This window comes from Aspergillus terreus, genomic scaffold (assembly GCF_000149615.1).
Source record: "Aspergillus terreus NIH2624 scaffold_9 genomic scaffold, whole genome shotgun sequence".
Taxonomy (NCBI): Eukaryota; Fungi; Ascomycota; class Eurotiomycetes; order Eurotiales; family Aspergillaceae; genus Aspergillus; species Aspergillus terreus.
In genome coordinates this window covers 1,167,735-1,182,727 of record NT_165932.1, presented here as the reverse complement: position 1 = coordinate 1,182,727, position 14,993 = coordinate 1,167,735, and the positions used below count along the sequence as shown (strand labels likewise).

Genomic DNA, 14,993 nt, shown 5'->3' with positions numbered 1-14,993 from the left:
CTGAGTTCATGTCCGTTCAACCACGCCTGTTAAATCGGGCATTGTACTTGTCTCCTGCACAGATCAGCTTTCATCCACTCCCATCAGAGAAGCACCTATCTCCTACCCCGGCTCCTACGTCTTGTGGGCCTAGCACTCCGGGTTGGTAACTGGCTGCTGGTTTGATCCTCATTCGCGGATGGCGTCTTGCTGCTGCCCGACGCCAATCTTGTTGGACTTGTCTTGCGTCCGAGGCAACCAGAGTCCGAATCTTTCCTCTTTAGACAGGAAGAGGCTGTAGCTGTCTTAGCCCTTTTGTTTTTGCTAGATGGAATATTGGTATCCTCGGTCATGGCTGCCGCAGCACGTAATTCATTCTGAGATACATCCTGTTTTGGCACGTTCGTGGTAGACGACTGCCCAGACTTACTATAAGTCCGTTGATCCGTGCGAGTCGATTTCTTTGCGCCAGATGGTTTCTTGGGTGTTTCATTGTCGATGACGTGCTCAGGCACTTCGGCCTGACCTTTCGCTGCCGGTGCGCCTTGGTCTTCCATCTCAAACGTTACGGCCTTGATCTTGCACGCAGGTATTTCAGGTTTATCAAAAGAAACAGGATCCGGGTTGGACTTTTCGCACATCTGTACATCGGCATTTCCTTCCTCGTTTCTCTGCGTAGATGGCACCATATCGACTTGTTCTTTGGCCAATGGAATTCCGGGACGTCCCACCAATTCTGCCTTGCCTTCTGTGGATGTGGTTTTACCTATCTCTTTCTCTTCTGGCGTCAGGAGAAGCATCTCGGTAAACTCACTGTGCGCATCTTGTGGGCTTGAGCACGGATCCAGGGATAATTGCTGTCGAATGCTCGAGAAGGGTACGATGTTGACTGATTGTTGGGATGGTGGAGGACGATCGACCTCGCTGGCGTTTTCCAAGTATGAACCTTTCGATAACCCTTCGACCGGCGATGCATGTGTGCTCCTTTGAATGCTTTGGCTCCTGTATATCACTTCTGCTGTTTGGACAATTTCTCTTCCAAGACTCCCACTGATATGCTGGGGTGTTGAAGGAACCTGACAGTCCGAAAGACCGCCGATGTTCGGGAGGGCGACAGAGTTGTCATGTCCAGGGCTCTTCAACTGAGCTTTTGAGGACGAATTGAGGAGACTCTCCAGCTTGCTCCATACTTCTGAGAAAGGCTGCTCTGGCGACATCATGCCACTCTGACACATTGACTTCCTAATCTTCTTGAGCCAGGCTTCAGAGTCTTGAACCCTTCGGAGCAGTGCATAAATCTCTGCCTTGGCCTTTATCTTTCCGGACTCCAAGTTGGAACGTTCCAAATTTGCAGCTGAGAGTTCGCTGCAAATCTTGTTGTACTCCTCTTCCTTCTTCAAGATGTCCGATTGGAGAGTGGCAAGTTTCCGTTGGGGCTCCTCCTTAGTATCCGTGTTCAACGTGGACAGCTTGCTCTCAAGACTAAGGACTTCCTCATTGGCTGCGTTGAGTAGTTGCAGCAACGATGTCTTCTCTGCAGTCCTCGCGGCTTCCTCGTCTTGCAGCCTCTTGATTACAGCGTCTTTCTCCGCGAGCTTTTGTTCCTTCTCTGTGCACTGGCTCTCCATATCCTGAATCTGACATTCTTTCTCCGCAATCTACGAACAATCAGCATTCAGTGTGACAGGCCATGTCTCATACTCACCAGGTCTTCTAGTTCCTTCTTCTTCTTTCCCCAAGACTCTTCGCTTTCCACCTGTATATAATTAGCTAAATCATGGGCGGTGGTAGAACCGGTGTACTCACGAGACTTTTCTCGACGGCAAGAAGCTTGTTGGCCATGGCTTCCACAGCACTGCATGCTTCTGTCTTTTCTCTGAGAAGCTCATGTAACTGCTGTTCATATTTTGCCTTAATCTGGTCTCGTGAGATCACACTTGCTCTAGTTAGTTCTGCGCGGACTTCGACTTCGATCGACTTAACCCTCTCCTGCAGTCCGGTAACTTCATTTTCAGCTTGATTTGCCCGTGTCTCTGCATCGTGTAGCCGTCCGGTGGCTTCGAGTAGAGCAACGTTTAACTGTGTGATATCATCTTCCTTGACCTGAAGGTTATTGACCAAGTCTGCGAGCTCCGTGGATAGCAGCTTCAACCTATCTTCAAGCTCAACTTGCTTTGAAATTGTTGCATAGCTGCCTTCTTCCTCACGGTCTGGAAGGGCTTTGTCCTCAGAAAGCTTCTGTTGCAGATGGCCCATTTGCTCCATAAGATTGTATTCTCGATCCTGTGCGTCTTTGATTGATTTGTCGAGTTGTTCAACGCACGACACGGATGTGTTTAAGATGGCTCCCAGAGATGTGCAACTTGCTTTTGTGGCAGTCAACTGTTCCAACAGAGTCGAACCTGGACCAATTTCGCCCTCAACACTCTGTAGTTGGCTTTTCAGCTCCGTCGACAAATTCCTGTTTGTCTCCGAGCTGGTTCTGAGTTCTGCGGCGAGGTTGAGAGTGGCCTCTTGCATGCTTAAATTATGGAATTAGTGTCCAGTATTCACGATTGAATCATATTGGCCCAACCTACCGAGCCAAAGCTTCCTGGAATGTCTCGTTATATTTCTGTATGTCGATCTTTCCTTCAGTATACTCCTCGTTCATGTAGCTGAGAGATTCAAGGCACTTTTTCAAAGCATTCTCCAAAACAGATTGAGTGCTAGTATGCGAGGCTTCGAGTCGTTTGTTCATGGACTCTAATGCAGAATCAAGTTTCTTCACCAAGTTGAGTTGATCGGCTCTCAGACAACTCAGCAGGGTTGATTGTGCATTCGACGTCTCTCCGATGTAGGCCTCTAAAGAAAGCGCTCTTTTCTTTTCATCGGATAGCTGGACGTAAACAGATGCACACTTTGCTTCCTCGCTCGTCAGAGCCAGCTGTAAGGTGTTGATCGTGTCCTGTGATTTAGCGATTGCTTTTCGCAACTCGCTCATTGTGTTGGTAGCGTTGGAGACTTGTCTGCTCAGATCCGTGATCTCTGTCAATATTTCTCTGCTTTCTCCAGCAAGCGATTCCTTTGATGTCTTGAGATGCACCACCTCGCTGCGGAGGGTCTCATAATCAGAACCAACCTCATTGAGGAGGCCTTTGAAATTTGCGACCCGATTTTTCCAACCATCTATCTGGGATCGATACGACTTGGACTCAGCGATCTTCTTTTGTAGCCGGATGACCATGGCCTCGAGCTGACGCCGCAGGACTTGATTTTCCTCAACCAATATGGAGAGTTTACCCTCCAGCTCTTCCCTTGCATCAAGAGCAGCGGCTTCCTTTTCTTCGCGTTCCTTCATCCGGGCTATCAAGATTTGAAACAAGGCTTCCTCAGTCATTTGAGTGTCACTATCAGCAGGCACTACCGAGTATGAGGAGGTCTTCCGCCCGCTCGTACGGCGGCGCTTTTTGGGTCCACTGACACCATTGCCCTCAAGGACCTCTGGTGCTTGGATAACTGTAGAAGTATCGGCTGTTGGGGTTCCTCCATGCCCACTGCCTTCAGTCGAGTGCTTTCTCTTTACTCTATCAGAGGTGCGCCTCGGCAATTCTTGAGGTGTATTTTCGGTCTGGTGACGGTTAGTTTTGGTGAATTTATATACAGCCTGTGATAGGTACCCTGGTATGATCAACACGGGGGACTCTATTCCCTGAAGCATGGTCAGTAGGGCATTCGCCACGACGTTCAGCTATGGGCATACCTGAGTCCTCATTCTCAGGAGACAAGAGCTGGGGGTTTGAAGCGCACTGTGACTGGACCCTTCCTGTATTTGGAGCTTTGGTCGGACATTCAGAGTCACCTTGACCACCAGATATTGTATCTGAATGTGTGATATCCTTGCTTTTTGTCGTCTGCCCCTCCTGGGTTTGGCCTGTTGGTGGCTGCAATCCTTCCGAGATGTGGGTGTGTAGAGTGTCCCCAAGGTTGACTAAAGGGTTCCTAGGTTGTCTAGAAAGATAGAGATGAGTCAGCGCAGTCCGATGAAGTTAGGTAGCTCTTCTTACCTGAATTGGCCTCTCTGGGTTGGGGTACCACACACTTCAACTGGTGTGAGCTTCTTTCGGGATTCAGTCTCATGTGGCTTACGACCGCCTTGACCCGATCGTTCCGTGGGTTGTAGAGAAAAGGTCTTCCCAGAGGGGAGAGGCTTTGCGAAAGAAAACGCCGTAAGGTCAATCCCAGAGCTCTGTGGGCGTTGCATGAGCAATGGCGAGGGCGCACGCTTTGCCGGACTCTCGTTTGCATTGGCAACAATGCTTGAGACGGCCTCTAAACCGGGAGATGGATGGTTGTTAATGGTATCTGGCATTTGCGAAAGCAGTGTGTCGCTGTATTCCACGTATTGGTCCATTGCTTGGTTATCTCAGCGGCGAAACCAGGCGAGCACCAACCCGAACATTGATTGACTATACGACGAAATAGGAGATGTGTATTACGGATGATGTGAGTAGCCCGTGGAGGCGGCTTCTTGATTGACGGCAATTGAAGTTTGTAGAGAGGTAGTCAAGAAGAGAGAGAATGATGATAGCCTCAAAAGGTAGACGCGTCGACGTGGGAGTTCCTGTATCGAGAAAGTGGTGACTTCCTATTTGGGAATACCAGCTACCTGCCTAGTAGGTACCAAGCGACGTCATCTCGTCATTGAATATGAAACCAGCAAGTCCTCACTAAGAAATATCGAAAAATCTCTTTGATATTTTTCACGAACTCATGAATACCGGACCTACCACCAGTTCTATTCGAACACTCCTACCGCATCTGGTAACCACCCAAGCATCAACTACAATCCAGTGTCCCATGCACGCCCAGACACCATAACGGTGCCCAAATCCCACGACAAGGCAGTCACACAGCATAATCTGCAGCTGCAGTTCCGTCTCCAATATACGACTCGACAGCCAAAACACCAGGATTGAACCCCTGCCCACCGCCCGCCGATGATCCTCGAAACCCACCACAAATTGTTCAAAATAGATCCCTACGCTCCCCTGCACGCAGACGAAGACGTTAATGAAACATGGGAGTTGTCTCCTGGCGGTGGTCAGCGCGTCTCCATCATTGGTTGCTGCCTTTCGGTTAGTTAGAGGCCAAGGCGGTTATCACAGATCCCAGCGCCTACATCACATCGTCACCAGCAGATCTCGAGGATGATTCGCTGCCCGCGCATTTCCTCACGCTTTCGACACACCCATGCGAACCAATCTAGTCTGCAGAATGAGCCCAGCTCGTGTTCTGCACGTTGATCCATACACCAGTCACTAGGCAACTGGTACTTGCTCAGGTACGAAGGATTCATTCGCGGTTCGATGGGACTTATCATCTCGCTATGTCCGTACCCAGCTTTGTTTCCTGCACTTGTCGTTCCCTCGTTCTTTACGAACCGTCTTTTTTGATCATTAGACATACAATCTACAGCCCTACAAAACCTTCACGACGAGATGTTTACACTGAATACACCCATCAACCTAGCCCTATGCACCCTGGTGGTGCAATCGATGGCCCAGGATTATCCCCAAACCGCCGAAGAGCAGAACAAAGCCGGAGCGGAGGGGCCATCCTCAGAAGGGGTTGGCATGTCCTCAACCGGGATGATTGTTCTGTGCACAATTGTCGGAGTGGTTGTGGTCATAGGAAGTGAGTACTTTAGTGGGGACTCCATCCTCAGGCGTGTATCATTGACCCACTTCCATAGTTTCTTCAGCCGTACTCTTCGTTGTTGCCAAAAAGCGTCAATGGGCAATGCGCGAGACAATCCGTCGTTCCGCTCGGCATGTCACTCAAGCTATCAAAACGCCTTTGACTCCCCGATTCCCTCGGTCACAAGTGGCTCCAAAGCGCGAGGCACGACACAAAACCGACGAGTACAAAGTTCACAAGCTACGAGATCTGGAGAAAAACTCCGTGGTGACGGAGATAGAGTCCACGAGAAAGGAGACCAAGCCTAAGACATGGGGGTCCTACTTCTCTTTTGGCCGTTCATAGGCCAACCGATCGATTGTCCTTTTCTGACTGGCTCAGATGATAGATGACGATGCTCTCGGGGCAGCAGCATATAATCTGGTTTTGTTTTTCTTATTGGTATCTTTCCTTTCTTTTTCTTGCTGCAAGCCAGACCAGGCGTTCCGAATTCTTGATCCTCATGAAGTTGATGACGCTCAAATCTTGTGTCCTGTATATTGTAAGAATGAAACACACATACCGCAGGTGATGCAAATGCCCACAACTTATGTACACATAAACTCCAGAATGCTTAACAAAATACAAAGTGACAGGCTGCATGAGTAACGAATCTGTACAGTGCAATCCCCTTAATAGTTTTCCGGCAGGTCGCCAAAATCCGGCACATCATCACCGCATTTAAAATCCGGTGCATACGCCTTCTGTGGCATGAACCCGTTCTTCCAGGCAGTCTTGTAGCTCCACTGCGGCGCAGATTCGGTATGCCAGGTCCAGTAGAACCAGCCCTGGGCAGTCTCAAAAGCAGACATCTGTGCCTCGGCGTATGTTTTCAGGAATTTCTTGTACTGGTCTGAATACTGAGACGGGTCGGCGTTGGCGGAGGAGCAGCTGCAGGATGGACCGCTCTTTGCGGTGGGACAATAGGCCGTGGAGTCGGTGAGGGAGAACGTACCCTCCCAGCGCGTGCCGCGGCCGACATTGTTGAGGTATTTGGTGCAGTCGGTATCTGCCTGTGACCATTCACCACAAATTGTTGGGCCCCATCTGAAGGATATGAGTGAGTGATTCAATTGAAAGAGAGTCTGAAGTCGCCGGAGCGAGACAACTTACCCTGCACTTGTAGTGTTGATCTGCTGGATCATGCTGTGCCAGTCGTTGCAAACGAGCTTGATCTTTTCCGTATGCTTCATCACGATCTGGGCCGTGTTGAAGATGGTATACTGATGGGTGTCCAGGAACATGCGGTCCGGACGGGTCTTCAGCATTTGCTTCCACTTGCTGAGGTTCAGAAAGCCGTCGTGCACTGTAACATAGGCGGTGATTCCATTCTTTTGAATGAGCTTAGTAGCTTCCGTCGACCAGTCGAGCACATCCTCCACGGGCAGGCTGAGCATCATCGGCTCGTTGACGAGCCCGTAGATCGTGACGATGTTCTTGTACCGATCCTGCGCAAAGAACTGCGACAATTGATCGTGCATTTCGAGAGAGCGCTTGCGATTCAACTGGCCGTCCGTCCCGTTCAGCCACCCTATAGGACCCTGGCGGCCGCTGTGGTTCCAGCCGTTTTGGCTCCCCGGGATCCCGTGCGGATCTAGTTTGACTCGGAGTCCATACTTGCGGCAGTACTCGATAGCTCGGAGGAGATACCTCCACGAGATTTTCGGGACGTACTGGTCCCCGTCGTACGTCGTCACAGCCCAGTAGGAGAACTGGATTCGAACATGATCAAGTCCGGCATCCCTGATGTCTGCGAAATCCTGCTCGGTGATAAAGGTGGCATAGTGTCGTTCTATTCTGGAGGCGGCGGAGTCTCCCAGCTTCTGGCACAAGGTCCATTCGTCAACCACTCCATCAACACTGGAGTAGCTCTCAAAAAGCGAGGGCACGATGAAAGGCTCGATTGACAGCCAGCCACCGAGATTCACGCCCCGGATTGGCTGCGAGCCGTACGGGAAGGGTTCATTCAACGGTGGAACGTTATCGTTGGGCCGAGTGGAATCATCCCAGGTCGAATTAAGACCCATGATGGACAAGCCGCCTACCGTCTCATTCGTGAAAGTCACGTTGAAGCCCATCGTGTCGTACCAGGTCCAGGGATCAAGCACCGTTCCCTTTGCGTAGTCCTGCACCGCGTTAGTGCTGCTCCCATCGATACATGTCCACTGCCTTACCGGAATACTGTCTCGACTGATGCCGTCCAGGTTCGAGTTCCGCGGTGTAGTGTCGTCCGTCGTTGAATCCGACTTCTTCTCGTTGTTTTTCTTCGAAACGACGACCGCGACGGGAATGATGATGGCCAGCAACACAACGACCACGCCGACAGCAATCCACGTCTTTTTCTTCTTCCAGAACGGGGTTCCTCCCTCCGCGCCGTCCATATCCGAATCCGACGCACCCTCGTCGCGCCATTTCGAGCCTGCACCACCGCCGCCTCCCCCGCCCCGATGCCGAACCTTCATCTCGGGACTCCTCCCTTCCTCCAAGTACGCGCCGGAGACAATCCTCCCCTTCGACTGACCGCGGGGCGTCTCTTCAGGGAAGGGATCCAACCGCCGAGGCTGGTCTGCAACAACCGGCCGCTTGCGCCTCTGTTTCTTCTCGGCCTTCGCATCTGCTTTTGCCCGCGACCTGTCCTCCTTGTCATACTCCGAGCGAAGCTTCGCCAGCGCATCCGCACTCAGCAGATGGGACCCGCTATTCGTCGAATCGCTGCTCTGGTGCTTCGCCGCCGCAGCCTCGCGCCCACGCTCCCTCCGACGGTGTCGTCTCGCCTCTCGCTCCGACTCGTATGCCCGCTCGCGACGGTCATCCCTCGACCGGTGTCGTCTGTGATCGGGTGCCCCGCGCGGCGGACTGCCCTCGGCTTCATACGCGCGGTGCCGTCGCCGTCTGTCGCCATCCCGGTGTCGGTCCCGCCTTCGGGGAGAGTCGTAGTCGTCGTACGCCCCGGCGGATCGTTCTCGTTCATCGCCCCGCGACCGTCGCAGCGGCACCGCGGGGTCTTCCCCGGCGAGATCGTATTCGTTCGCGTCGTCTTCGTGGTATTCGTGGGACTCGTAGCCGCGGGATTGGCCCCGCGAGCGTCGGTATACGTCGTCTCGGCGATATCGCCGGCGGCGGTCGTAGTCGTCGTCGTCTAGTTCGTCATCTTCGTAATCTGTCTCCCGGTATCGTCGTCGCGAGTAGTGTCTCCGATCGCGCTCGGGCTCGCTTTCATCGCGGCCGCGGTAGCGGTCTCGACTGCGCGAGTGGCTCGGCATACAAGTCTAGGTTGACTGGAATGAGCGATAGTGGGTGCGTGGATTCGACAAGAATGCTGGCAGTGAGGGTTGGAATGTGGTCGCGCGGTTGATGGATCCACTAGACAGTCGCAGGTCCGGACGAGATCATACGGTGAATATCATCGGGTTGGTGAAAGCGAGCGAAGGGGGAAGAAGTTGCCTAGCCTCCAATGGAGCTATAATTATGGCGACGTGGGAAGCGCGCTGCTGGACGAGCTAGGCAGTTCCCCGCCAAGATCGACTACTTTTGTAGTTCTCGTTGGACGGTAAACAAACTTGGCGGCCGCTATAGTCGCGTCACAGTGAAACTCAGATACTTCCAGATTGATGCAAGGCCAGACCTTTCGGTTGACGCGACACAATGGTGAGTTTGTACGACCAGGATTCCTCGGCCGGACATTGTATCAGCTTCATCTGCGATCGTGGCTGATCATCTCGACTCCTTGCGATGGTGGAGATGGAGTGGATCACGGAGCGGGAAGCCGCCAGTTGCGCCGCAACCAAAGGCGGTGAATATCTTCCAGGTTTGAACAATATTGAATAACCTATCTGTCTACCCATGTCTTCGTGGAGGATGAGAGAACAAAACCCTTCCTCAAGCCCAACAGGTACTGTCATCAAAACGGACGGATATATCCAGCCCCTGCTCGAGTATGATGTCTTCCACAAGTCCACCTCCAAAGCAATGGTGTCCCCCAGGGGTATACATGGAAACGCCGCAGAGGGAACGCAACTGAACCGAAATAGAATACACGCCATGAAACAGAGATATGCAGTAGAAAGCAAAAGAGAATCGCCGCGCAGCTCCAGTATTATGTTAGACATGTCATGTGTCAGTCCCATCTGTACAACTCCACAGCCAATTGCATGATACAAACAAGGCGAACAGGAGGAACGAAGAGGCTATAGGGAAAGATGACGATAAAGATGGTGTATGGGATGAGATATTTGCAGCCAACCCAAGTGAACCAAAAGGAATATGAAAGAGATTAGAACGGTATCATGATGCACTCCAAAATTGCGCCAAAGAACAAGAATCGACACTGGTTAACGTAGTATCGAAGCACGAGGCAACGACTATTGAGTCTTCCACATGATGATGATGTCATCATCACAAAGGCCAGGGGAAGAAATCGAGATGGCCGAGCCCTCTATGTTCGACATTTTTTAGTATTGTTTTCTTTTTACTTCGCATGAATGTCGGGTTCTTCCAGATGGATTCCCAGAATCCTTCAATCATGCGCTTCTGACGAAGCCGCTGCAGGCTCGATGCTGTCTAGAGGCGCCAGAACTGCCGACTCCCGAGAGTGGCCACTGTCAGGACGGACCAGCCATCGTTGTAGCATCGAATCTTGTTGCGCCTTCCATTTAGTGACCAGGCATCGTCCGGAGGTGAGGCCAGGACAAAACCACGCGGGGCCGAACGACTTATGCTTTGTCCCTGCTTTTCAAGAACTCACGCTCTTCAACTTATAATCTGTCTGGCGCCCTCCTTGCCAAGCACACCCGGTTCCTGTGGTTTGGGGCTCCGGTCACGACCCTTCTTCCGACTCAGGAATGACAGCATGCCACTATTCGACGGCTTCCCCTTGGCCGACGCCGCATCGTACCCCTCAGCCGGAAGGGTCGCGCTGTGGTCAGCAAGCTCGCTCCAGCTACCCGCCTCTTCTAGGACCATCTGCACACCTCCTCCCTTACTGGTCTTGCGAGTGGCGCCACGGGGGCGTCCCGGTGGAGGAGGCAACGGGCGGCTGAAAGAGGGAGCAGGTGGCGGAGGTTGGGCTGGGGCTGCGACTGGGGCTGGAGGCAGTTGCGACTGAGAGGACGGAGAGCCCGCCATGTTGTTTTGAAGGTTCGTGGGCGAGTAATTTTGGGGTTCAAGGGTTTCGCCAACAGGAGACGCGGTAACTGGGGAAGAATTGTCGGGCTGCGTCAAACGGCTCACTGATCCATCATTACGCGGAGGGGAGTTTCGGGAGGAATCGGGCTGGGAGTATTGGCGGGAATGCGTCAAAGTAGCTATGGGGAGGCAGTCTTCGGGGTTTCTGAAGTACATGTTAGCAAGAGGTACGGACATTGTTGCAGAAGGGCTCAACTTACTTCGTAGCCGCAATGGCTTCGGCGGCATTTCTGTGGCTGATTAGCAACTCCAAGCACCGCAAAGCGCGGCCATGGTGGTCGACGTACCCTCGATATGTCACCTTCGTATAATCAAATGGCTCAAACATCGTCTCTATCAAGCGGTGAAGTTCGTCTTCTCTGATCTCCTTCGCAGTCGCATCCTCCCTCAGCTCCGCTCGGGGTTTCTGCCTGCGGGCACGAGCCTCAAGCGGCGCCTCTTCCAACAGCAACTCCTCGAGATCATAGGTGGCATCGAAATTCGTCTTATCGCTGGATGGGCGGAACACAGGTGGGACCTCCTTTCTCTCCAGAGCCACAAAGTCAATATCAGCGAAAAATTGATGAGAGATGAAAGTCTCGAAACCGGTCGCACCAATGCGTCTGCTTCGGTCCTTTTCCATCAAAGCTGCCATGGCCCGCAGACACGGGACGGAAACTGCCGGATTTGTCACATAGTACTTTGGCTGGGCTTTTTTGATGTTGTCACTTAACGTATCCTGACTGCGGCCTTCGAACGGTCGCTGCTCACCGAATTAGCACTTCACAACTGTGGACACGCGACAGTCTCCAAAGATTGGCGAACCTTGTTATAGATGCACTCATAGAAAGTGACGCCCAATGACCACCAATCAACCTCGCAATAGTATCCTCCTCCTTCGTACACTTCGGGGGCCAAGTACGCCAACGTTCCGGATTTGCTTGTGAGAGGTTTTCCAGGTCGGAAGTCTGAGGCCACATTCTGTGCAAGGGGACGGGGAATATCAGCTTTCAGGGCGCTTGGTCGATGACTGGAGGCAAAAGCGGACAACATACAAAATCTGCCAAATGGACATGACCTTCCGAGTCCAGTAGCACGTTATCTGGCTTCACATCGCGATGGATGATGCCTTGGGAGTGGATATATCGCAGGGCACAACCCAGCTCGGCGACCCAAAATCGAACCGCTTCCTCCGTGAAGCATTTTCTGGAGATGTGGAACCGCAAATCACCGCCGTTCATGAGATCGACCACGATATAACTGGATTGATTATCAGCGACCACGACGGTCTCTCCAATGGCCCAAGGTCTGTCACCGTGACGTACATATACTCTATATCCTGAAAGCTGTACCTCAAGTTGCATAGGAATGGGTGGTTCAGATGTTCTAGCATGCGGCGTTCGCGAATGATATTCCGTACACTTTCCGAACGAACCACTGCGGAACGAGAAAGACCATCAGCTGAGACACGGGAGGAGACGGACAACCGGGTCGAAGAGGCTTACCTTCTTCCTTGCGAATGTATTTGAGAGCGAACGTCAAACCGGTATCCTTCTTTTCGACGATGCGGACCTTTCCGAACGCCCCCTTGCCTACCACTCGCAGCAAGCGGAATTGATTCAAGTTCACTGGAGCCAACAGTTAGAGACCTCGCTCGCTTCTGATTGACCAGGCGCCGATACGAGACCTGCACCGGTGATCGGGATGATACGCACCCTCATCGCCCTCGGCGATCGGTTTCCCTTGCGAGTTTCCCATTCTGAGAAGGTATGTGACGAATTTAGAGAATTTTTACGACACGACTGCTCGCTGCATCCCACTGGAGGTCACGCGGGAGCAATATACCAAAGGGAAAGCGATATGTACTAATAATGGGAGGAGACCGGAGGCGGCGAATCGACACAACGGAACAGGGGGGTTAGGGGATTCAGACGGAGCGGCGAGGCAGGTTTATAGAGCTGGGAGGGATCGGAGCATCGACCTAGAACGGTGAGAAGCCGGTGTCAGTCCGCGAACAAAGAATTGCGGTGTTGGGAATGGTGAGACTGTCGTTGCCCAGTGTCCGGGACCAACGTGGGCGGAGGGGTTCAGATTCCCGATAGCTAGGTCGGGCCAGGGAATGTCTTGCGGGTGAAACGTACCCCAAACAACAGCAATGGCGAAGATGACAGGGCGGTCGGAGAGAGGATCGACATGCGCCTCTGCAGATGGTTGAAATAGAAGGATGGTGGGAGGAGAATATGACAGAGGGGGAGAAAGAGAGTTGGAGAGAGAAGAGAGAAGGAGAGGAAGAGGACAAGCGTTTGGTAGGTTTGGATTGGGTTTGGTGGTTCCGACGTGGATGAGCTGCCGCCCCTAAAAACCGGCGTCGTCGTTGGTCTCCACGCCAAAGAACAACTATAAGAATTTTTATCAAGGACGGGCTTTTGTACTGATCGAAAAGACTTTAGGTCTCTGGCCTCTGGATTTAATCAGACGAGAAGAACCAAAATTTGCGAACAGTCAACTGCACGCTGGTGCAGATGACACTATATGTAGAAAAAAGAAAAATCCTACGCCCAGGGATCAATACGAACCATCGACCAGCGACTAAGATTAAGCTATCTTGAGACCGGGGGGTTTGCTTGGGGCCAGGACAGCCTCAGGGGGGGGGATAATTTAGCTTCAATCCTGGTTGTAATGAAGATATACCTAGGACCTCATCCGAATCATAAACGTTACTGCAACATACATTCCTCAGTCACCTCCATCAAAACCTCGGAATGAGAGGAGCCATCACAGAAGAAAGAAATGCCCGCTTGGGCCCCACGAGGAACCACACCAAGCACCAAAGTGGGAACTGAGAAGCGAAGGGTGATGGGAAATGCGGTGGAGATGAGAGAGTCATCGCGACGAACTACGATAGTAAGCATTAGGGATGGATCCATATTACCGCTTACGGAGGATGGAAGATTTGATAGAAAGCATCATCGCCGGTACCACGGTTGGCCCTTAAAATGTTACTGAGTGCGTGTACCTCCTATGCATACCTCGGTCGGTTCCAAAAGTGATCCGTCGAAGATCATCTCTTTACAGCTGATGACGCTCTCCGTCTGCTCCGGACTGTGAAAACCTTGATACGGCTCTTATCTCGTGGCCGCCACGTTTTTGACCAACCGCAGAGAGTGGTGCATCCCAGTCGGTGTGTCCATGTGTTCAGCATGTGTTGGTCCCTGAGGCGCCGGCATGCAGTTGCGTGTACACATGGCGCCGAATCCGCACGAAGGAATGCTGCAGTCAGGAACAATAATAATAATAATCCTCCATGTCTCGTCGAGGCATCGCCAACTCACCTCTGACAGGATCCCCCGGCGTCATATAATTATTACTTGTATTACTACCACGCAGATCATCTATTTATTTGCCTCCCTTAGCTGCATGTCGCATCAGATGGCATCCCTGTCAGCCAGAAAACCTTTTTGAGGTTTCAGGTTTCAGATGGTCCCTTCATTCCGACCCGGCCTTCGTCCGCCTTCTGAAGGTCTGTCCCGTCCTGGACTCTGTACTCTGTACTCTGTACGGGGTACTTCCTCAAACAGACAGTCAAGAAATGGAAAGACACAAGACGAGATCCCGATCCACAGATCTATTTTCGACCCTCGCCTAGACAAGACGTTATGGGCTTTGGCCTCCTGTGCACTGGAGATACTACTAGTTAGTACCCCGTATAGTTACCCACTCCTGTTCATTGTGCCGGCCTAGCTAAAACGAGTCTCCTGCCCCTGCCACTCACATGCCATAGAATTGCGGATGAGCGTTTCTCTTCACTACGGTGCTCAGGAGGGATAACCATAGCCGTCGCCCATCGCTTCTGGAGCCCCCCTGACCAGGATCGGCCAGTTTAGGCTTGGAGAGCGCCTCCACTCGGCCCTTTAAGTCGATAGATGAAGTGGACCCGTCTCTCATCGCGGCCAGTATCTGCGCGCCAACGGTGCCGATCTCATTTCTCTTTTCAGTCGCCATTCCGACTGGGCTCCAACAAGCCGAATAAGGCTGCTCCTCCGACAGGATGCTTGGCAGTCTGTAGTTGCCTCTGTTGGGCTGTTAGAGTCGACGATGATCCCCGCGTCACACCCTCATATCGCTATGTACCG

General features: G+C 52.2%; 3 protein-coding genes across 3 annotated transcripts; all 3 read right to left on the bottom strand.

Annotated features, from left to right (window-relative positions):
- Positions 1–95: 95 nt before the first annotated feature.
- On the bottom strand, positions 96–4,372 carry ATEG_06687 (uncharacterized protein; the record flags this gene model as incomplete). The annotated part of the gene is made up of 6 exons (XM_001215865.1): positions 96–1,637; positions 1,685–1,735; positions 1,786–2,500; positions 2,559–3,663; positions 3,722–3,969; positions 4,026–4,372. 6 exons carry the CDS (start codon positions 4,370–4,372, stop codon positions 96–98), a joined length of 4,008 nt encoding a protein of 1,335 aa, XP_001215865.1.
- A 1,957-nt stretch (positions 4,373–6,329) lies between these two features.
- Positions 6,330–8,960, bottom strand: exg2 (putative exo-beta-1,3-glucanase; the record flags this gene model as incomplete). The annotated part of the gene is made up of 3 exons (XM_001215864.1): positions 6,330–6,744; positions 6,811–7,823; positions 7,872–8,960. The coding sequence occupies 3 exons, from the start codon at positions 8,958–8,960 to the stop codon at positions 6,330–6,332; spliced, it is 2,517 nt and encodes an 838-aa protein (XP_001215864.1).
- Positions 8,961–10,446: 1,486 nt separating this feature from the next.
- Positions 10,447–12,618, bottom strand: ATEG_06685 (serine/threonine-protein kinase; the record flags this gene model as incomplete). The annotated part of the gene is made up of 8 exons (XM_001215863.1): positions 10,447–11,026; positions 11,082–11,111; positions 11,169–11,623; positions 11,686–11,841; positions 11,916–12,120; positions 12,186–12,297; positions 12,366–12,488; positions 12,576–12,618. The coding sequence occupies 8 exons, from the start codon at positions 12,616–12,618 to the stop codon at positions 10,447–10,449; spliced, it is 1,704 nt and encodes a 567-aa protein (XP_001215863.1).
- Positions 12,619–14,993: the final 2,375 nt, after the last annotated feature.